Here is a 24,274-nt window from a genome sequence, read left to right as displayed (position 1 = left end):
GCAGATACAAAGCAGAGAAGAAAGTGAATTCTACAAATTCTCTTCTCTGAGCATGAAGAACTATCTTAGTATCACAGAAACATAAGTAATAACAGTAACAGAGAAAAAACACATACCAACTGATATCTGACACGCGAATACCTGGGCAAAATACCCTTGGCCTTCTTCTATTCACTTAAGAAATATTTGAAAATACAAAATACAAGTCTTTGCTTCCAGCACTAATCAATCAACAACCAACCAACCCTTTCTAGCTTGAAACATTTAGCATTAAATAGAATTACAACCTCCAAAAATCCCATGTCCATATACAATGATTCTTTGATCCATGAGGTGGGTCGAATTGATTACAAAAGTAGTAACTTAAACATATCTGCAGTCTTTTTCTTTTAGTGGAAAAAAACCAAAAACTCACTTAGATCTTATCATACTATCCTATCTTCTAGCTAATGTCCCATCCATTCAGTTTATCTTTATCGCTAGCATCACAATAGCAAGGTCGAAATCTGATGAGTTGGAGTGGGACCCATCTGATATCTCAAACATTTCAAAAATTCGAATTCACAAATCGAATTTCAAAAAAACTTAATAATTCTGGCAGCAAGAAATTGTAAAAATGGGTCTCCCAATAACATCTGTAACTCCCAAACGGTAGCACTTGTGTAAAATATGAGATAGGTTTTTGTAGATGAGCTCGTTTTGAAGCAAAACCTCTCTCCGTTTCTTCAAATTATTCCCCATCTCCTCTGAAACTATTCTGTAAAATCATGACTAAAACAGGAAAATACATAGTTCTAAAAATAGGCTTTAAAGATGAAGTCGAATCTCCAAATCCATGGAACCTGTGAACAAATTGGAGAAGGCTATTGTTCTTTGGTCTGTTCTTGAGAAAAACCTCTTTCATGTTTTTGAAATTCTGCCTCAACTCTTCAAAAAAATCCTCTGCAAAACAATGGCTAAAATTGGCAATTTAAACATTCCGAAAAATATGCTTTGAAGATGCATTCGAATATCCCTATCCATGACACATGTAAAAAATTGGGAAGAGGTTATTGTTATTTGGCCCATCCTTGAGAAAAACCTCTTTCAGTTTCTGAAAATTTGCCTCTATGTGATCGGAAAAAATTATGCAAAAGGATGACTAAAACAAAGTATTTGTGCAATGCTGGGGCAGCTAATCCAATCAGCCCTCCATGCTCTGTATGATTGCACACCTCCTTTGGCAAAATGGATCAAATGGGTAGGCTTGAAATGGCTTTGTGATGGTGTAAAACTCTTTAATTAGGCTCTACAACTCTTGCAAACCTCGTAAATGGTTAATACCCACCTGCACAGCGACCATGACTCCCATTAACTTGACACTCCTTCCTGCTTTTGGTGAAACCTTGATGACAAAAAATTGACAATGAAGGATAGTGACCTTTGACACTATGATCGAAGTAGTGATCATATGCTCAACTTATTCAAAAACTGAAAATTAAAGGACATGGAAAATACATTTGACGATGAAAACTACTGACCCTAACAGTCAACATGTTGTTGGGTCCTTAGTGACATGGGAGTCGCCAGGGTGAATGAAATTGCCTTAACAAATGGTTGCTTCACCCTACAAGCATTGACTTTGAATTTCAATGAAGAACTAGGGCTTTGTTCTTCCAATGGAGTCGCCAATAATGTTATGTCGATATGTCATATGGGGAACCAAACACACGTTTCATGTCCTCGACAACGGCACCAAAATGTTACCTTTCAAACTAGCAGGGGACCTAAGGGGGATCCACAAAAGGCAAATGCTAGACTAAGGGCAACAAATGAAGACTTATCCCATTGTCACCTCAGCTAAGGCTCCCTTCTATTTACAGACTTTCACCGATGGGAGGAGACTCCGTATATTATGGAGTCACCGATGAAGGATAAGTCAATGAAATGATGTGCATTGACCCTAATAATCCCTTTCTTGGAAGAGTTAGAGAGATAAGGCTTGCTTGCTTTCTAAGAAAGGTACAATGTCTTCTAGGGAAAGGAAGGGAGGATTTAAGGGTTAGTTTTATGGGATATGACTTATGAAGGAACTTCCCAATCCCTAAAATCCTTATTGTAATTGGTATCCCAGATGGTTCTCGAAGAATTGTATTTTCAAAGGAACGAAACCACACAGGACCAAGTGGACCAGGTCTAGTATAGGAGGAATGAGTATGGCAATGAATGATGTTTTTACCCTAGACATGGTGGGGAAAGGATCAAAGAAATAATTTTCACTTGAGGTTATCGATTTGATCCTATGAGGTACTAGCCTTGGGGATGCTAAGGAAAAGCTTGATCCAGAGCTAGGGATTTGCTTTTCTCCTAGATGCACCATCAGAATGGCTTCAAAATTGGAGGAGACCTTGAGGAAACACCAGCATAGGAGACCCTAAGAGATCGAACTTTTTGGAGGGCTAACTTGTCAGGAAATTGATGCCCTAGGTGCCCCAACTTGGCTAGACTTAAATGAAGGTGAAAGAAAGTGATTTTTGGTGACAATATCTTGGTAGATGAATGACTTAGTCTTGGGAGAATGGAGTCTATGATGAAATATGAGTAGGATTCTTGATTCGTAGTCAAGGAGACCTCAAGACCACTTCGCTTGCCTTCTAGGTCAAGGAGACGCATTCTTGCAACTTTTATACTTCGATGTGCATAGGAAATGGCTTATCAAGATCAAATTATTTAATAGAATTACCCCGAGGATATTTCTTTCACATTACATGGCCCATACATTGAGAGATACTATAATAGAGACAAAATTCCACAATTTTAACCAGTAAATGTATGCACCAATTAGCCCTAGAAATAATAAAAAATCCCAGTCCATTGTATATGAAAAAGTAAAACAAGAATAACATTAAAATCATCTACTTACATGTAACAGAGTATATCCAACCATCCACAATTGACAAAAGAGAAGCTCCAAGATAAGATACACCAATATCCACACATCAAAATTCATCCATAAAACTCCAATTCATCCTCTAGAAAAAGTGTGAAATTATCAAGAGTGAGAAGAGATCCAATCCAAAGTGATGATGAGAATCGAGATAATGAACTCATCTCACTTGTATTTATACACTAATGAGGAGTTCGAAATAGCCTCCTTGACATACATAAGCCTCAAAAATAAAATAATGTTATAATAATCCAACTTTTGGTGACAAAACCATCAAACTAGCTCATAAATGAAGGAATAAGCCTCCCAAGAGGTCAAATAATAATCTATTTATGTCCTAGGGCCCTATAAGAGACCTAATGAGGTCCATGGGTTCCATAATGAAGAGTAGGATCCTCAAAAGCAATGGATAAGGGGTTGCCCTTTGTAATAACCTGTGGTGCTCTAAATGACATGTGGGGGCGCACAAGTGTCCTCATGGGCCTCCAAACAAATTGAAGATTCCTGTATATCGTTTGCAAGGGATAGGATGATGGTGTAGATGATGCCACATCATCGTGCAAGTCTTGGATCATCTACCAAGTGTATGGTGCAAATTTGGGGCCAACTGGGCATGATGGATCAGGTGCATCTTCCTCGTCCAATAAGTGAACCACGAGCAATCCTTGAATGGTTGTGGGGATCCATGGAGTTTTATCTGCTGCTGTGGAGGCCCATGGCTCTCAACGCACACCCTACATGTGCCAATGTAGCCCTCTAGAGGATTAGGACCCCGTATAGGGAGACCAAACCGAAGATAGAGACCATCTGCAATCCTGCATAAGATTCAATGTGTCCCCTAGCCTTCCAGTACAACAATTCATTAGAGAAATCGAATAAACTAGCTTACCAATCATGGACCACAGGTGGGGAATTCATAATGGCTTGCCCTTCCATAATAGGCTTCGGGATGTGCCAATGTCTCCTAAACTACAAATGGGGTTAACCAAGAATCCTATTAAGTGGTTTCTACTTCTAAAGGGGATAATATATTCAAGGGACATCCTTCAAAAGGTGGTGGCATGTGACAGATAGGTGAATGAAGTAGGGGATGAGAAGGGGCGGCGCTAGGTCACATGCTGGGGTACAAGGGTAGTTAATAGGAGGGAATCCCACACTTGGGTTTATAATGTATAGGAAGGAGCAATCGTGGCACATGAGGTGCCCCGACCTTGATTTTCCACCTTTATTTATATTTTGTTTGCCTTTTTATGATTTTCTTTGATTAACTGCTCGGGGCTCAAGGGGTAAGAGCATGATGTATAAGATATAGTAGTGAATACCCCCTTTAAAGGTAGGGTGGTTCATTTCCCACCAGTGGTTGGGACAATCATGGGTTCCTATATGATGAAGGAGGTTCATTGACCCTGTAGGAATCAGATTGATGGCCATGAGGATGGGGTAGAGCTCATGTATTGGCTTTTGCTCACGTGCTAAATGTATTTGTCTCGGCCATCTTTTGCATTTTGTGGTACATTTTCTTGGTAAATGTGGCCAAATATGCTTTTATCTTTCTTTTTAGCTGCATCAACCTCTATCCTTCATTCCAGGCCATGACCTAAGGTGTGGGCAAGGGGAAGGGGCAAGCTAACCCTATGTGGACCCAGTAGAGGAATGTTGACCCAAGTGGGAGAAATGATGAATGGGGTAATAATGAGTGGAAAGAGGGTAATATAAGCAAATAAGGGATCATGACCACACAACGAAAATCAAGGTTTCCCATGAAATACTATCCCTAAAGCCAAATGGTCAGTAAAAGAGATTCCACAAGACTAGGATGCAAGGTTAATATCCAAAAGGGGGCTAGGGGAAAAGGGCATAGACCTAACGCATTCTCTCCGTTGAATCCCCCCATTAATCCATCCCCAGAAGTGTCTATGATAAGCAAAGTACAATACTCAACTACCAAATGGGAAGGCATTCCTTCAGGTTTAGGAGGCCCACCTTCAAACATACGATCATGGCAGATGGGCGAGGGACCACATGGCTGGCTCAGGAGGCGGAGAAATGGCACAATGCGCTAGCTGGTGGCTACAAGGGGTTGTTGGTTGCCAGTTGAGGACCATCTCGGAGAAAAAAATTGTCCTGGGGATATCACCCACAAAATGGTGGGTAACATGACCCAAGTTTATAAAGTCACACCCACTTTATAAAAAATCACTTTTAAGTCATTAATTAAAAATGTACATTTCTCAACTTTATAAAGCTAGGGGGTGAAATGTGCTTGGTCACTTTTAGATGCTAGCCACTGCCAATGCAGAAGTACCTCCGAGCTATCAAAAATTGACAAAAATATCCCTATTCAATATTGTTCTCCACTCAATAATCCATAGGGTTTATTCAGTACGGGTTTCTCTCTTCAACTGCCATAAAAAAAATCGAATATTAGTTTTAATTTTCTTATAAGTTCCCAAATACATTACATCATATTTCATTTAACTTTATTCATTTTACATAGATAAAAATTCATTTCCTAGACTTGTTTTGCTTAGTCACAATTCTAGAAATTATTTAACATTCTTTAAATAAACCATGATTGTCATTACTACTATTTATTTAAGGTTCTTTAAATTTAAGGTGCTTCAGTGTCATATCATTACTTGGGTTGCTATATCACTTAGAAAATCTTGAATTTACATTCTTGTAGTAGAAATTACATTTGGAAGTTAACATATTGAACATTGTTTGATATCAATTACAACAGTTAAAAAAGATGGTTTCCTCCACTTGTTCAAATGTGGAATTGCCCTTAAAAAATATTATTTAAACAAAATTTGATTCATATATCCACATAATCATAAATTTGTTTATCAAAATCAAATCTAATTGATGCACTATTTTGTTTATTAATATTCAAATGTACTTGTATGGCCCATCAATCCAACCATTTTCTAATGTTTTGAATTATTTAAGTTTCAAATTCATATCTGGTGTTGGATTTAATTTATTTGTAATTCATAAAGTAAATCGTTGCATTATATAATTATCATCATTAAGATTTACTTACTAAGTCTAAAGCTCTTCAATGATAAATATTCTAGGCTTAGCCTCATTCTTCTATGAATAACCCCATGGCCTTAAAAGAGTCAGCAAATTGTACTAAGGTGACAATGGTATTTTCTCGTAGGATTACCTCAAGGTTGCATCCATGGATTTGGTATTTTATCGTTGAGTGCGATTAAGTACGATTTGGGGAGATAACAAGCCCACAAAAACATAAAATAATTTTTTAAACATCCTTTCATTAACATTTGGATGTACAAACATATTCTTTTAATATACATGTAAAATATGTTGAGTTTTGTGATTATCTTAATTAGAAAATGGAAAGGTTATGTAAGACTCACCATTCAACTTTTTATTTTATTTCCAAAAAACATTTGGTGTTTTCTCTTTGTAGGAGAGTCATGAATGTGGCATGATATATCTTCTTTTGTGGTAAGGTATCTTTTCTATTACCAAAAAAATAAAGCAGTTCTATTCATTTTTAATATTGATTTTTATTTAGTGGAAAAGAGGTTATTAAAACGTTTTTGCAGCATTTTTGTTGAAAAACTCTATATATTCATATTAATGCTTTTGTAAAATGTTTTTTAAATAATGGAATAATCAGAAAAATTAATGTCTATCATTTTTATGATCTTCAACATGCATGAGGTCCTTTAACATATTATACATCAGCCTAAGGCTTACTTTAGTTGTAATGAACTTATACACACTTGGTACCATATGCTGTTTGTAGAGGCATCCATATGCATAGCGAAAAACAGGGAACTAATGGTCTTAGACTATTTTTAGTCTCGTGGACCTTAAAATATCATTTCATTATAAAACTATGATGAACTTGGTCAGTATTTATATGTATGTATAAGGATTGTGCTGAAGCTGGATCCTTCTAACCAACTGTAAATGATCTTATGTTCTGTAAATATTAATTTCACTGTATTGTTTTTTCTTAAAATGTTATATGGTATCCTAATTTTTAATATATAAAACTCATAAAGTTATACATTAGTTCATATAGTAGTTCTTCTCTATCTATCGTAATTTTAATGTACCGCTACAAAACACACATGCGATCTAGACATTTGTCCATTTATTTTTCACATTATTCTATGGCTTGCACACGATGTTGAATCAAAGGGCTATGCAGGAGGCTACAGGGGAATGCTTTCAAGGGTCCAATTCCTTCAAGATTTTCCAACTTAACCTCTTTGACAATTTTGTATGTATTTGTTTCAACATTCACTGGCATTTTTGCTACTACTTTTTTCAACTTGAAATGCAAGTAAACTGGTTCATAAATTGACATTAAAAGTTCACTATTTGTTGACATATACTTTGTATGCATGTTGGCAGGAGAGTAAGTGACATAACGTGGTCAGGTGTCTCGTCGTTGTCATTCTTAAAAAACTTGAAGAAATTGACTACACTGTAAGTGAAATAGCCTCTCGTGCTTATAAACCTTAACTTAATGCAAGCTATTCGACTTTGCTGCTCATCTTCTAAACAATAAGATTCTAACATTTCACGTCTTGTGCAGAGAGCTAAGAAACAACATGATTTCTGGTGAAATTCCTTCATACATTGGAGAATTTATTGGGCTACAAAGTTTGTAAGCCACTTTTGTTTATTGTTCTTATATTTTCTTGGATTATAGCTTTCCCTCGACCACTCTCATAACTTTGGAAGCCCTAAAATAATCATATTAGACATTCAATGGTTTAATGAAAATAATTAAATTGGTCTCTCTAAATGTATGTGGAGTTGAGGATAAATTGTCACACATACGCAATCATATGATGGCATACATAAACAAACAGGAAATAGACTATTTTATAGGAGAAGAAACCGAATTTTTTTAATATAACTGCCTATAGGGTTATTGTTAGAAAAATTTAGGAAATTTAATTTTCATGGATGGGCAGAGAGCTATGACACTCACGAAGCTGATTTCGTGCACCGTGGAGCTGATTTGCGCAACTACCTTCGTGAACCGTGGAGCTATTTCACAGACTTGGATTTCGTGCACTGCGGAGCTATTTCAGAGACTTAATGAATAATATTTACTGGCGACAAAAATAACAAAGTAGGTTTGGAGCAACACACTAAAACTTAGTATTGAGTTCTTAAACATGAAAATACATTTACATGAGACTGCGGCTCATTCACCAAGTAAAACAAAGGTTTTACAGTGATTTACACTTACGCGGAATAACACAGTAAAACACAGTAACTATTGTTTTCATGCGCCCACCAAAATTTGCTCCACCATTTTTTCCCCAAAGACTTGCGCTCTCTTTCTCTCTAACTCTCTCTTACTCTCTAACTTAACAATATGAATTTTACATTCATATTTAACTCAAGATACAATTTTACATTTAATTCATGACAGAGCAAAAATAATTAATATGATGTTGTTGTTGAGTGTGATCAGAATTGCGCAGGTGTTTCTAGAGTATGGGCAATAGTAGCTGAATGAATGCTTGCCCATATCTATTTACCAAAGTACATTCACTGCTTTAAATTCCTTACTACGTTTTGGAATGGTTCACCTCTGGCTTCAATTCTTCCATCTTCAAACAGAGACGCAACCTGCAAAAATACGTCTGACAACTATGGCTGTTGTTAGGCTGTTTATTGCGGTGGTTGCGATTATTATTTCCAACAGTTACATTGGTGGAAACAAACAAATTTTATAAGCACTTCATGAATTTAAAAGTACACGAAATTATGAAAATCATATTTACAGAATTGTATATACGTTGTTTGACACAAAAAATCGAAAACCATTTTTTTTGTGTGTAGCATAGCAATCACTTCTTTTTCTTGTGTTGTAAAAGGAAGGGATCCATTGTGTGGAAGATATATATAGATTTCCAACAGAACTTTTATTTTTGGTTTTAGTTAAGAAGAAAGGGTTTCTATTACTTCAGGCCATTGCTTGAGAGAGTTTATCTTGGAAAGGGAGAATCTACGCTCCCAGAGACTTTGGATTGTATGTAATTGTTGCTAAATCCCTAGGTTATCTCTCAAGAATAGGATGGCCCAAGGGTTGATTAAGGCATTCCATTACTAGACCCTAACTTGGGGCAAATGGTTAATGTCCACTTTGCCAATGATTATTTCTTGACTGTCATGGAAGAAAAATTCTTATAATGGAATGGATTTCCTACAAATATTCAATGAAACTTGAAGTTTCAAAGATTCAAAAGAGAAAAAATCAATGCTTTCGGTAGTAATAATCGTTTTTCTGGTTGGCTCTAACCTCATGTATGGGCTTTAATTCAGCCTCATTGAGTGTTCAAGTCCTTAGAATCCACTTTCCCTTGCAAGCCTCACCCAAGGAGTTGTGGGATAGAGTGATCCAAAGAATTGCCAAAAAGTAGATAAATGGATTAAATGCTAGTGACTTTTGCTGCCAAGTTTGAAATTTGTGCCAAAGTGTGCGTTCCTACTTATTTTCTACTATTATTTATGTTGGTTCACATCTTGTAATGCTTATTGAAGATTGAAGAATTTTTTGAGGAATTTGTTTCTGGCCTATTAACTAGTGTTGATAATATTGGCAGTATTTCACGAAATATCACAAATATCATGATTTTCAGGCAAACAATAGTTCGACAGGGAAATATTGTGATATTTCCATATTTGAAAATATCACGATATTTTGAAAATCTCGGCTAAATATCGCGATATTTTGAAAATCTCGGCTAAATATTGTCATATTTTGAAAATCTCGGCTAAATATCATTATTTCTTTATATGTTTCAAAATCTGAAAAAAAGAAGAAGTGATTTTTTATATTTGCCAATATTTTGCTAATATTTTCGCTGATATTGTCGAAAGTATGTTTTCAGGACCCTCGCTGATATTTCACTGAGAACGATATTATCAACACTATTATTAACCACCAGCCTATGGGTAACCCCCATGGAAAATTTCCCCTCCATTTGATCCAACTTGCTAGCTAGCAGCCCCACATTGATCCATAGATGGCCACTCTCAGATGCCTCTTAGCCACTCTCCAATCAAAGATTATTTTCCTCTACCCAATTCACCTGATGAAAGTGGGTCTTCAAATATGAGGTATGCAATTTTTTCGTATCAAGTTGTGACAACTAAATATGGCACACAAATAGAATAACCAAGAGACTTGGAATATAAAGTAATTCATTGAGGATAAATAAATAAGTATATTGAATAATGTATGAGAGAATTGATATGATGATACAAATGAGGGCCGCGTACATATACTTAGGTAGGATACTCTTTCATGAACAGTGATGTCCTTTGAGACATGTCCTTTCATAATTATTAATTATTATTATTATTTTATACATATTTATGTTCATAACATTGTCTTCCCATTTAGAAATGTTTTGTCTTCAGAGCATAATTATGGAAAGGCTTTTCATTTTTCCTAGCTTGTACTGTTTTTGCATCACTCTTTGTTGTGGACTTATAATACCTTCAACCCTTTAGTAGATAGACACGACTGTGAGCTAATAATTTGTTGGACCACAACCATATCACATAATGATGGTTTGATATAATTGTTCACGTGTAATGTTCCAGAAATAATTTTTGCAGAATTTTTTTTCAAAAAATGAAACCGCTAATTTTATAAATGATATGCACAAATTAAACCACAAACTGAATTGCAAAAACTGGAACAAAATTCTACAACTGAAAAATAAACAACACAAGCATGCAAGAATCTTAGTGTTATTTCATTAAATCGAATATGCTGGTACAAGAACAAGAATATGGCTAAGGAAATGACCTCCCACAAACATCTGCTCCAAGCTAAATCCGGACTCCAAAATAACTAGAAACTAATGATATCAACTTGTGAATTTTGAATGAATTCACCAAGGAGAGAGATGGGTTCTTGCCCACTCTCACTAAATCACCCGAGGGTTTTCGTCCTAGGGCTACTATGGTAGAGAACTGAATTCTCCAATCCACACCAAAGACAAATGATCCAATCCAAGATGTACCAAATGATCTCCTCCTCCTCCTTTTAGAGGCTCCATAGATAGATCTCCAAGCCTCTAGAAGCATCTTATTTTATTATTATTCTAGAAAATCCTCCCTTGACTTTATCGTAAGTGACTTTTTAATTTTATTTTAAGTCACTTTGGCCTTTTTTCCTCCAATTAATTATTTTCCCCTTTTAATTAAATGACTAATTAAAGCCATTTTTAATCTAGGAAAATGGTGTGAAATTTTATCTATTCAGCTACTGGAAATTATTCTTCTAACTGAAAATTTAATTATGCAGTTTATTTACTACGACAAACAACGAATAAAATCACAACTGCAATTTTCACCATAAAAATACCGCGGAAAATAAAATACTGGAAACTGAGAAATTCTAGCACACACATAAGAATTTTGACACAGTTACTTTTGGACAATTGTCCTTGGAAAATCCCAACTTGGGAAAACCGGTACAGCAGATAAGGGTTTTATTATTAATCTTCAACAACAATTCTAAGTACAATAATTTAGATGCCCAACTGACAATCTAATCTGAGGAAAATACAGGAAAAAATATCGTGAGAATTTTCTCTCACCCCACAATGATTTTCTGCCTCCGAAATTACCTCCCTAGCCTCTATGTTGAGCTCTCTACATCACCCTCCACATAGAGCTTGCGCTGGCCCTCTACAAATTTTGGCCTTCCTTCATTTGCCTCTTCTAGGGACTGGAAATCTTCCTCCCAGAATGATGTTGCCCTCCTCTTCCACCTGCTACTCACCCTCTACCTCTATCTTCTCTGTTGAGTTGTTGCTACTGAGAAAATCGAACTGCCTGGGAAACTGAGTATCTGCACTGGGTATTCTCCATCACCACATCGACCTCCTCTTATAATCCTCTATTGGAGCACCAACGACCAAGATTAAAACATAATCGATGGCTAGGATCATCTCTTGATTGATCCATGTGAGTTTCTAGATGATTTTCGCCTTGACTTAATTAATATTAATTAATTAACCATATTCCCTAAGTTTAGACTTATAAAATATTTAAAAACTGGTTAATAATCTAATTAAGTCATTTCTAGGTGGAATTTCCAGAAACGATTTCTGGGTTTTGGAGATCTCATGTATTCTAGTTTCTCCACTAAATTTTGTGGCTAAAACACATCTAATGCTACAAAAAGTAACACTCCCTCTTAGCGAGGAATGCGTTCTAGTGTTGCATCCCTGCCACAACACCCTGTCTCTACATCATCTATTGTCATGTTGTTGATGTTTGTTAGTTTTTGTAGCATCGGATGTGTTATAGCCTTGAAATTTTGTGGAGAGACTAGAATACATAAGATATCCAAAACCCATAAATTGTTTCTGGAAATTCCACCTAGAAGTGTCTCAATTAGATTATTAGCCGATTTTTAAATATTTCCTAAGTCTAAACTTAGGGAATATGGTTAATTAATCGGTATTAATTGAGATGGGGTGAGAATCATTTAGAAACTCACACAGATCGATCCAGAAATGATCTTAGCCATTGATTAAGTTTTAATCTTGGTCGTTGGTGCTCCAACAGTGGATTATAAAAGGAAGTCGATGTGGTGATGGAGAGGGGATTCGATGCAGATACTTAGTTGCCCAGGTAGTTCGATTTTCTCAGTAGCAGCAACTTAGAAGAGAAGATAGAGTCAGAGGGTGAGTAGCAGTTGGAAGAAGAGAGTAGTAGCATTCCATGAGGAATATTTCCAGTTCATGGAAGAGTCAGAGGAAGGAAGGCCGAGATATCCAGAGGGCTAGCGTAGGCTCTGCGCAGGGGGTGATGGAAGGAGCTCAGTGCAGAGGCTGGGGAAGCTATTTCAGAGGCAGAAAATAGTTGTGGGGTGAGAGAAAATTCTCAATATTTTTGCCAGTATTTTCCTTAGATTAGATTTCCCGCTGGGCATCTAAATCATTGTACCTAGAATTGTTGTTGAATATTAATAATGAAATCCTCATTTGTTGCACAGGGTTTCCCAGGTTGAGTTTTTCCAAGGACAATTGTCCAAAAATAATTGTGTCGAAATTATTGTGTGTGCTAGAATTTCTCAGTTTCTGGTATTTTATTTTCCAGTGTTTTTATGGTGAAAATTGCAGTTGTGATTTTATTCGTTATTTGCCCTAGCAAATAAATTGCATAACTAATTTTTGAGTTAGAAGAATAATTTCCAGTAGATGCAATAGATAAAATTTCACATGGTATTAGAGCATAAGTGATCAGCCAAGAAGCTTAGTAGCGAAGAGGAAAATTTCGCTGCTCAGAGGGAGTAGCAGGTCGAAATTTTCAGAGGCAGCGTAGTGCATTGATGGGCAGGCTGAGTTGCTCGGGCAGCGGTTCGTTTTTCAGTTGAAGGGAGGCAGGAAAATCGAATTGTTTAGATTAGTTATTCCAGCAGTCAGAGGGAGCAATTACAGCTTAGATTTTCGTTGACCAGATTCCTAGTTGGACGCAGAGGGTTTTGCTGCAGGTTGTAGAAACAGAATCTGCGTTGAGTGGAAAAGAGGAATAACACATTAAATTTTTTCAAGTATAGCCATGGATAAAAGTAATATTCAGGAGACTTTAGATTTGTCTTCTAGATTGGAAGACGAATTTGCTTGCTTAGCAGGATCAACTTCACAGGGAGTCTGGTATATAGACAGTGGAGCATCAACTCACATGACAGGGGTTAGAGAATATTTCTCTAGCTACAAAGAGGAGCAGATGGACTTCCAAATTACTATGGGAAACAAAACAAAATGTACTCCAGTAGGGAGAGGTATCATAGATTTTTAGGGGGAGTCTGGAGCAAGCACCAGCACTACAAATGTATTGCACATTCTAGGATTGGGTATGAACCTAATTTCAATATCCCAGTTATAGGATAAGGGGTATGATATTCACTTCGTGGGGAAGAAAGTGTATGTCAATCACCCAAGCTAGAAAAAGGTAGACAGATTGGAGTATGAAGTAATAGGTTGTACCGGTTACAAATTGATTCTCTAATGGAACTGATAGGTAGTGACAGTAGCAGTGGGAAGGAGCTGAATGAGTTATTGCAGAGGAGAATGGGGCATCTACACCATGGAGCACTTAGGATGCTCAAAGAAATGGTAACATGGTTTCTTGAACTTGGCACTGAACATGATGATGTGTGCAGAGGATGCGTACTTGGGAAGTATGCTAAGGCGACATTTCCAAGAAGTGACAACAAAGTTGATGGCGTGTTAGGAATTATACACTCAAATATTTGTGCCTTGATGTCCACTAGAGTTCTTAGCAGTGCTGAATATTTCGTCACCTTTATTGATGATCATTCCAAGAATGCCTGGATCTACTTCTTGAAAACCAAGGATGAGGTCTTCGATCGTTTCAGAGAGTTTAAAGCTCTCTTGGAGAATGCAATAGGGAAGAAGATCAAGGTGCTTTGCTCGGATAATGGTGGAGAATATATTGATAAATACTTCACATATTTGTGCGAAAGAACACATCAAGAGAGAATGGACAGCTCCATATAATTGATAGGAGAATGGTGTAGCGGAGCGGGAAAACTGAACCATTGTTGGAGATGCAAAGGCTATGTTATATGACCAAGATCTACCCAAATTTTTGTGGGCAGAAGAATGTAACACAACAGTGTATATTTAGAATAGAACTCCTCATAGAGCATTGGGGAAGAAAATGCCAGAAGGAGTCTTCACAAGGAAGAAGCCAAAAGTTAGCCACCTCAGAATTTTTGGCAACGTTGCTTATTGTCACATGCCAGATGATAAAAGGACCAAATTGGATCAGACTGCAGAGAAGGGGTTTTTTGTTGGGTACAACGAAACCTCAAAGGCATTCAAAATCTACATTCCTAGTAATAGGAAGATAGTAGTAAGGCGAGACGTGAAGTTCATGGAGGACCGAGATTTCAGGAGGTCTCGTGAGATGCTTGCAGGTGATCAGAATGAGTTAGCAAAAGCTCCTTTAGTCCAACATCAGTGGCAGACACAGTGGAAGCCAGTGGGACAGGCAAGAGGACAGTCACAAGGGTCAACTACTGTGACTAGCACCAGTATTTCGTCAGGTACAGGAAATCCAAGGAGTTCTCAGTAGATGGAGCAGCAGAGACAGGATGAGGAGGAGCTAGCAGAACCTCCCACGACTAGTGGTCAAGCCAGCAGAGAGATTTGTTAGACATTAAGAGATGCAGAGGAGTTTATTAGAACTCCTAGGATGAGTAAGAGACAACGTAGACAACCTGACAGGTACCAAGCATTGGTAGCTTAGGTTGTAGAACCTTCCAGCTTTCAGGAGGCCGCACAACACTAGGTGTGGGTAGATGCCATGGTAAAAGAGTATAGCTCTATCATGACGAATGATGTTTGGGAGGTAGTTCCAAGGACAGAAGACAGATTAGTTGTAGGTTCGAGATGGATCTATAAGATCAAATATGTGGCAGACGGCAGTGTGGAGAAGTAAAAGGCTAAGTTCGTGGAAAAGGGGTATGCACAAAAAGAAGGGATATATTACGAGGAGACCTTCGCCCCAGTTGCCAGATACACTTCTATCCGGTTAGTTATATCTCTAGCAGCTCAGATGAGATGGGAAATTCACGAGATGGACATCAAAACAACCTTCTTGAACAAAGTGGTAGAGGAGGAAGTGTACATAGAATTGCTAGAGGGCTTTGGGACTTAGGAGAGGCGCACGCATGTGTGCAATTGAAGAAGGCTCTATATGGACTCAAGTGGGCTCCTAGGCTAAGTTGCACAAAATGCTGAAATGTCTAGAAGTTTCCGAAATGGGGACGACCCGAAATGGGACCCCCGGAAAATGGAAATGTGACCGAAACATCGTGTATATACATATTGTCAATATTAAATAAATTATAATACATTATTTTGCAAGAAAAGAAATAATGAGACATATAAATGGAATTTTAGAAGGAAATCCAAATTTATATTAACTCCATCTTATGATTACATGATGCAAATATCCAAAATTAGCCTTTATAGACAAGGCTTTACATTCAAGACTCCAAAATTAGCCTTTATATGTGAGGATATATGTGCTAAAATTGAAATAAAACATGAACTAAAGATAGTCATGGCTACATTAACATATCATTAATAATAAAACTCCTCATCCTCATCAGCAAAGATAGAACATGATGCTTGTTCAGCAGAAGAGGCAACTCTACTAGTGCTTCCAGTTGCACTTGCATCACCACTAGCACAAATATCAAGAGTAGAAAGAGAGAGCTCTAAATTTGGGCATTCTGCATCCACATCCCATTCTTTATGAGGTCCACAATGTGTGAGAAATGAGTGAATGAAGTGTCTTTTAAAAGAAAAGAAGAGGCTCATAGGGTTTCTAGAGAATTCAATTCTTCTCATCTTCTAGAGAATTCCATTTGTAATTTTTTTTTAACTAAATTTAGCTAATAGCCACATAAAAATTAGTTTATTAGTGTGTTTTGGTGTTAGATGGAGCCCACTCCCTGTTTTCACTCCTTGAGATGGCCCAAAAAGGCCCAAAAAAATTTCCATTTTTCTTTTTGGTCAGCAAAACTCCGCCGAAACGTCGCTTGCCATACCGTCCGGTGTTTCGAAATCCCGAAACGTCGTACAGTACTGCCGGTGGCCTTTTCGACGGTGTTTCAATAAAGTTTTGGCGTTTCGGGTCGTCTCAGGTACTAGTACGCCACTAAATTTGCCGTTTCTTGAAACATAGCTCCCAAGGCATGGTATGGTAGAATTTACACCTACTTGCAGTAGATGGGATTTGTCAAGAGCAACACAGATCCCAGCCTTTACTATTTGATGGTAGAGGATGAGCCACTCATTCTAGTTTTGTATGTTGATGATCTCTTTTTTACAGGATCATCAGGACTCATAGAGGACTACAAGAGGAACCTTGTAGATAAATTTGACATGAAGGATTTGGGGTTGATGCACTATTTATTAGGATTGGAAGTGTGGCAAAAGGATGGGGGGGTCTTCCTTGGGCATGGAAGATATGCCACAGATATTATGAGGAGGTTCAGAATGCAGGATTGCAGACCGATGTCTACACCCATGATTACCAACTGGAGGAAGATAGACGCATCAGATGACAAGGATGTTGACCCCACCTTGTATAGACAAATCATGGGGTCTCTCATGTATGTGGTCAACACTAGGATAGATATTTGCTTCACAGTCAATACCCTTAGTCAATTCATGGTAGAACTGAAAGTGGTACATTGGGAAGCAGCGAGGCATATTCTGAGATATATTTGCAGCACAGTCGAGTATGGGTTGAAATATACTTGAGGAGATGGCATCAGACGTTGTGGGTACACAAATGTAGATTGGGCAGACATTTCAGTGGACAGGAAAATTACCGCTGGGTACTGCTTCAGTGTTGGATCAGGGATGGTTTCTTGGTGTGGCTGGAAGTAGAATTCAATAGTACTGAGCTCTCCAGAAGCAGAGTATATGGCAGCCAACATAGCTACGTGCGAAGTTATATGTTCTCAGAAGCTGCTTGTAAGCCTGTTCAGGCAAAGGATAGAGGCGACCAATGTCTATTGTGTTAATCAGAGTTGCATAAAGCTATCTGAGAATCCAGTGTTTCATGATAGGTTAAAGCACATCGATATTCGATGTCACTTTATCAGAGATTGTGTACAATGTGGAGCAGTCCAGTTTTAATATGTTCCTATAGAAGAGTAGGTTGCAGATATACTCACGAAAGCTCTACGGAGAGCTAAGTTCATCTATTTTAGGGAACAAATGGGTATGGTGGAGAACTCGTTTCAGCAACAGGGACAGGCTATTTTGGATGCTCTTCAGTTGTAGGTGTTGCAGTTGTAGTAGCAACAGATGAAGAGGGAGTTGCAGTGCAGGTGCAATGATGGCAACAATATAGCAATGTCAACAATAGCATAGATGCAGCATATATCAAAGTTGCGCAGTGGTTGGTGGGTAGTATGACCAGACATCAACAGCGTGGCAGGAGGTGATGTAGAAGGAGGGTGTGCAACAACACTAGAACACATTCCTCGCTAAGAGGGAGTGTTAGTTTTTGTACCATTAGATGTGTTCTAGCCTTGAAATTTTGTGGAGAGGCTAGAATACATGAGATCTCCAAAACCCAGAAATCATTTCTAGAAATTCCACCTAGAAGTGTCTCAGTTAGATTATTAGCTATTTTTAAATATTTCGTAAGTCTAAACTTAGGTAATATGGTTAATTAATCAATATTAATTGAGATAATGTGAGAATCATCTAGAAACTCACACAGATCGATTTAGAAATGATCCTAGCCATTGATTAAGTTTTAATCTTGGTCATTGGTTCTCCAACAATGGATTATAAAAGGAAGTCGATGTGGTGATGGAGAGGGGATCTAGTGCAGATACTCAGTTGCCTAGGCAGTTCGATTTTCTCAGTAGTAGTAGCTCAGGAGAGAAGATAGAGTCAGAGGGTGAGTATCAGTTGGAAGAGGAGGGCAGTAGCATTCTGGGAGGAAGATTTCCAGTTCTTGGTAGAGTCGGAGGAAGGAAGGCCGAAATCTCTAGAGGGCAGCGTAGGCTCTACGCAGAGGGTGATGCAGGGAGGTTAGCGCAGAGGCTGGGGAAGCTATTTCGGAGGCAAAAAATAGCTGTGGGGTGAGAAAATTCTCGCAATATTTTTGCCATTATTTTCCTCAGATTAGACTGCCAGCTGGGTATCTAAATTATTGTACTCAGAATTGCTGTTGAATATTAATAATAAAACCCTCCTCTGCTCCACCGGTTTTCCCAAGTTAGGTTTTTCCTAAGACAATTGTCCAAAAATAACCACGTCGAAATTATTGTGTGCTATAATTTCTCAGTTTCCAGTATTTTATTTTCCGTAGAATTTTTATGCTGAAAATTGCAACTGTGATTTTATTCATTATTTGCCGTAGCAAATAAACCGCATAATTAATTTTTGAGTTAGAAGAATAATTTCCAGTAGCTGCAATAGATAAAATTTCACAATGTCTGGTTGCTGCTGCCCACCAACTACTGCGCAACTCTGATAGACGTTGCATCTGTGTTGTTGCTGACCCTGTTATACTTCTTCCAGCACTGCATCTGCCTTGCAACTCCCTCTCATCTGTTGTTGCTGCAACTAAGAATTAGCCACTTCTACTGAAACGAATTCTCCACCATACCCATCTATTCTCTGAAGTAGGCAAACTTAGCTCTTCCTAGAGCTTTCGTGAGTGTCTGCAACTTGCACTTCTGTGGGAACACACTGTAGCTAGACTTCTCCACATTGTACACAATCTCTGATGAAATGACATCGAATATCTATATGTTTCGACCTGTCATGAAACACTGGATTCTCAGAAAGCTTTATGCAACTTTGATTATCACAGTAGACACTGGTCGCCTCCATCCTCTGCTTGAAAAAGCTTACTAGCAGCTTCCGAAGCCATATAGCTTCACACGTAGTTGTGCTTGCTACCATATACTCTGCTTCTACAAAGCTCAGTGCTACAGTCTTCTTCTTCCTGCTACACCAAGAAACCATCCCTGATCCAACACTGAAGTAGTACCTAGAGGTACTTTTCCTGTCCACTAAACTACCTACCCAATCTGCATCTCTGAATCCACATAATCTAACATCATCTCCTTGCGTATATCTCAACCCATACTCAACTATGCCACGCACATACCTCAGAATGTGCATCACTACTGCCCAATGTACCCTCTTCGACTCTACCATGAACTGACAAAGGGTATTGACTGCGAAGTAGATATCTGGCTTGGTGTTGACCAAATACATGAGAGACCCAATAAGCTGTCTATACAAGTTGTCATCTGATGCATCTATTTTCTTCCAGTTGGTGATCATGGGCGTAGACATGGGTCCGCAATCTTGCATTTTGAACCTCTTCCGAATATCTGTAGCATATCTTCCTTGCCCAAGGAATATCTCCCCATCCTTCTGCCACACTTCCAATCCTAATAAATAGTGCATCAACCCCAAATCCTTCATGTCAAATTTTGCTACAAGGTTCCTCTTGTAGTCCTCTATGAGTCCCGATGATCCTGTCAAAAAGAGATCATCAACATACAAAACTAGAATAAGTGGCTCACCCTCTACCATCAAATAGTAAAGGTTGGGATCTGTGTCGCTCTTGACAAATTCCATCTGCTGCAAGTAGTTGTCAATCCTACCATACCATGCCTTCGAAGCTTGCTTGAGTCTATAAATGCTTTCTTCAATATGCACACATGAGTGTGCCTCTCATGAATCTCAAAGCCCTTTAGTTGTTCTATGTACACTTCCTCCTCTATCACCCCATTCAAGAAGGTTGTCTTGACATCCATCTGGTGAATCTGCCATTCCATCTGAGCTGCTAGAGATATAACTGACCGGATATAAGTGTATTTGACAATTGGTGTAAAGGTACCCTCATAATCTATCCCTTATTTTTGTGCATACCCCTTTGCCATGAACCTAGCCTTGTACTTTTCCACGCTGTTTTTTGTCGCATATTTGATCTTATAGATCCATCTAGAACCTACAACTGATCTGTCTTTTGGCTTTCATACTACCTCCCAAACATCATTCTTCATGATAGAGCTATACTCTTCTACCACGGCATCTACCCACACTTGATGTCATGAGGCCTCCTAAAAGCTGGAAGGTTCTGCAACCTAAGCCACCAATGCTTGGTACCTGTCAGGATATCTGCGCTGTCTTTTGCTCATCCTAGGAGTTCCAGTAAACTCCTCTGCATCTCCCAATGTCTGATGAACCTCTCTACTAGCTCGACAACTAGTCATGGGAGGTTTTTCCATCTCCTCTGTGAAAATTCTGAAACCCGGAATCCTACTACAACAACTGATTAAGTTTCTTCGATTTGTTAAATAAACTAAACAAATTATTTGTTGTATTCTACGGTCAATATCGAAACTAATACATTGCAGCCTTCACAAATAAAATACTATGGAAGAAAAATAATACTGGAAGAATAGATGCGCACACACACAAATACACAGTTATTTTTGGACCAATGTCCTCGGAAAAAGCCAAATTGGGAAAACCAGTGTAGCCGCTGAGCGTTTTATTATTATGTAGTAGTAAATTTGAGTACAAAACTATGGATGCTCAAATCTAGCAGTCCATATAGAGAAATGACTGATAATCAGTCTAGTGAGAAAAATCTCACTCCCACTGGTGTTCCGACACTGACCTTGGCTCAAGATGAGCTTCTCTTTGTTGCCTCTGCGTAGTCCCTGTGTTAGCCTACGCAGTACTGCATCCCACAACTCGGAATGGTTTCCCTCTTGCTAACTGATCATCTGTTGTCTGGAAGATGGACCCTTCTGGCCTTCAGACTCTCTCTCCGGCTTCTAGCACTGAATCACTGCTTCTCCCCAACAAAATACGAAATCCCCTTTGAAGCATTGCATTGCCTATGTGTGTCTTTGCATTGCCTCTCTGTGGCACTCACCACCTCTCTGCAATGAACTCAACGAAATAGGAAAATCTTTCTCCGGCCTTACTATCCTTCCCCCTCTCTCATTGCTTCGAGCTCACTAGCTCTCTCTCTGGCAAGTCAGCGCTACTACTCAAGAAATTGATCTGCCAGTGAAATCGAACTGCTGGTGTATATTCTCCAAGCCCCATCAAGTTTCTTCTTATAATCTCTCGTTGAGACATCAACGGTCATGATTAAAACTTAATTGATGGCTAAGATTAACTAGAACTCGATCCAAGTCTTTTTCTAGAAGATTCTCACCATGACTTAATTAATACCCTTTAATTAATCATATTTCGTAAGTTTAGACTTAGGAAATATTAAAAACTGATTAATTATTTTAATTAAGTCATCCCTTGGTGGAATTTCTAGAAACTATTTTTAGGGATTTGGAGAATACATGTATTCTAGCCTCTCCACCAAATTTCGTGGACAAAACACATTTGATGCTACCAAAACTAACACTCCCTCTTAGCAAGGAATGTGTTCCAGAGTTGCAACCTACTGAAGAAACACCTTGTCTCTGCACCATCTCTTGTCATGCTGCTAATGTATGATTGATGTTGCCCACCAACTACTGCGCAACTCTGATATACGCTGAATCTGTGCTGTTGTTGGCCCTGCTGAATTGCTCCCAACACTGCAATTCCCTTTCCATCTGTTGTTGTTGCAACTGCAACTGAAAAACATCCAAAATACTGAATCAACTGTGATCAGTATGATGCATTTGTCTCCCGAGTGTTTGACTGCTACTAGTCTCTATGCTATCACTGAAGCCTCTGTGCTGCTGCTGACTCTACTCTGTGCTAATTGCACTACTACCAACTCTACACTGCATTGTCCAGTATCTGACTGTTACTAGCCACTGCATCTGTCACTCTGACATTTGACTGCTCCATCTTCCACTAATCCATTCTGCTACTGCATGCTATGGGCTTTCGTAGCAAGGTATTGATTCATGATGTGGACCTCCTCAAGAATCCTGCCCATATTGTAACTCTTTGGGGCTACAAAACCAAATCACCCCACCTCACTCTTGGAGGTATATTGGTGATTAGGGAAAACTCTTCCTCCAATCTAGAGGACAGCCTATCAATCTTTGCATGAGATGTCGCCTAGTCTTGCTCCTCTTCCTTGTCCTTCTTCCTGAGAGGACACTAGGTGCTGTAGTGGCCAAGCTCACCACATCTAAATAATTTGGCCTTGGAAAGGTCCTTCTTCCTTCTGCGTTGCTCCTGCTTCCCCTTTGATGCGAGGGCCACATTCTCCTCTTCTTTCACTTGCTTCGTCCCACTGCTACTGCTATTGCCACTGATGGTGCTCTTCACTAAATCTCGCCTCATCTCCTCCTGCTACAGATCAACCTACATTTGATCCCAATCAGGCAACTTGTCTCTGCCCAGAATATTCTGGACGAAGACCTTCCAGTTTTCTGAAACGTTGTTTAGAGCTAACCGCACCAATTATGTAGGATGGGGTGCTGACCCTACTGCAGACAGCTGGGCTTAGACATCCTAAATCCTAGTGAGGAAGGGGTCTATGTGCTTCGCTTTCTGGATCGTTGTACATCTCAACTTCTCCTCAAGATACATCTTCCACTACTTAGAAGATCCTTGGTACAGAGTAGTGAGAGCTTCCCACATCTCTCTCGCAGTATCTTTTCCTGCTATGTGAGACACCACGTGATCTCGAACCCCATCGAGAATCAGCCATTTTGCTTTTGCCATCTCCTTCTTGTAGGTCTTCATCTGATCTGCATCCGTTGGGATAGCTGCCACGTTATCGATGTAGGATTTGAGATCGTATTTATCTAGAAGATAAGAAATTCTTTCCTTCCAAATCATGTAGTTGGAGGCTCCGTCCAACCGATCTTGATCTCTCATCCCTGTTGATGCCATCTATGCGCAGCTGCTGACTGGCTCTACGCACTCCCTGCTGGAGTGGGAAAATATGCTCACAACTATCAGTGCTATGTTGGGAAAAATCGAACTTCTGGTGTAGAAGTTCCTTGAGAAAAGAATTCCCTCAGCGTGTGCTCTTCCTTCCTCCTGATGCTATTTTGCACAAGCAAACTGCTGTAAAATAACTGCGTCCCAACTCAAGATCCACTCTGCAAGGAAAATACTGTTGCTTCCTCTACCTCTGGTACTCTTTGATCTGGAAAATTTATTCTCTATTGACTCTCTCAGAGAAATAAATTTTTCCTCAAAAAAACGACCCTCTTGGCCAAATGAACTGTGCTGCCTCTAAGGGTTTCGAACTGCTGCCTATGTAGAGTTTCGAAATTCCTCTTCCCTTCTGCTACTGAGCTCTCCGACTTATGATATGTGCTCTGATACCATGTGAAAATTCCAAAACCCGAAATCCTATTGCAGAAACTAATTAATTTTATTCTATTTGTTAAATAAATTGAACAAATTATTTACTGTATATTATAGTAAATATCGAAACTAATACACTGTAGCCTTCACAAATAAAATACTATGAAAGAAAAATAATATTGGAAGAATAGATGCACACACACACAAATACACAGTTATTTTTGGACCAATGTCACCCCCAGAGAAACCCAACTTGGGAAAATCAGTGTAGCAGCTGAGGGTTTTATTATTAGGCAGTAGTAAATCTAAGTACAAAGGATGCTCAAATCTAGCAGTCCATACAGAGAAATGACTGACAATAAGTCTAGTGAGAAAAATCTAACTCCCGATGTCGATCTGACATTGACCTTGGCTCAAGATGAGCTTCTCTTCGCTGCCTCTACGTAGTCACTTCATTAGCCTACGTAGTACTGTGTCCCACAACTCATAACTGCTGCTC

At 38.7% G+C, this 24,274-nt stretch overlaps 1 protein-coding gene across 1 annotated transcript in view; it reads left to right on the top strand.

Moving 5' to 3' along the window:
• LOC149227118 (uncharacterized) overlaps positions 1–24,274 on the top strand; it is a 286,071-nt gene that overhangs the window by 190,731 nt on the left and 71,066 nt on the right. Inside the window, exons 9-11 of the mRNA XM_089380413.1 lie at positions 7,119–7,190; positions 7,325–7,399; positions 7,509–7,580. Coding sequence (XP_089236539.1) covers positions 7,119–7,190; positions 7,325–7,399; positions 7,509–7,580 — 219 coding nt within the window. The remainder of the gene's footprint in view (positions 1–7,118; positions 7,191–7,324; positions 7,400–7,508; positions 7,581–24,274) is intronic.

Source organism: Pinus tabuliformis, chromosome J, assembly GCF_031772625.1.
Source record: "Pinus tabuliformis cultivar Carrire ecotype Pingquan chromosome J, CPIR1, whole genome shotgun sequence".
NCBI classification, from domain to species: Eukaryota; Viridiplantae; Streptophyta; class Pinopsida; order Pinales; family Pinaceae; genus Pinus; species Pinus tabuliformis.
This window is presented reverse-complemented; position numbering and strand designations above follow the sequence as displayed.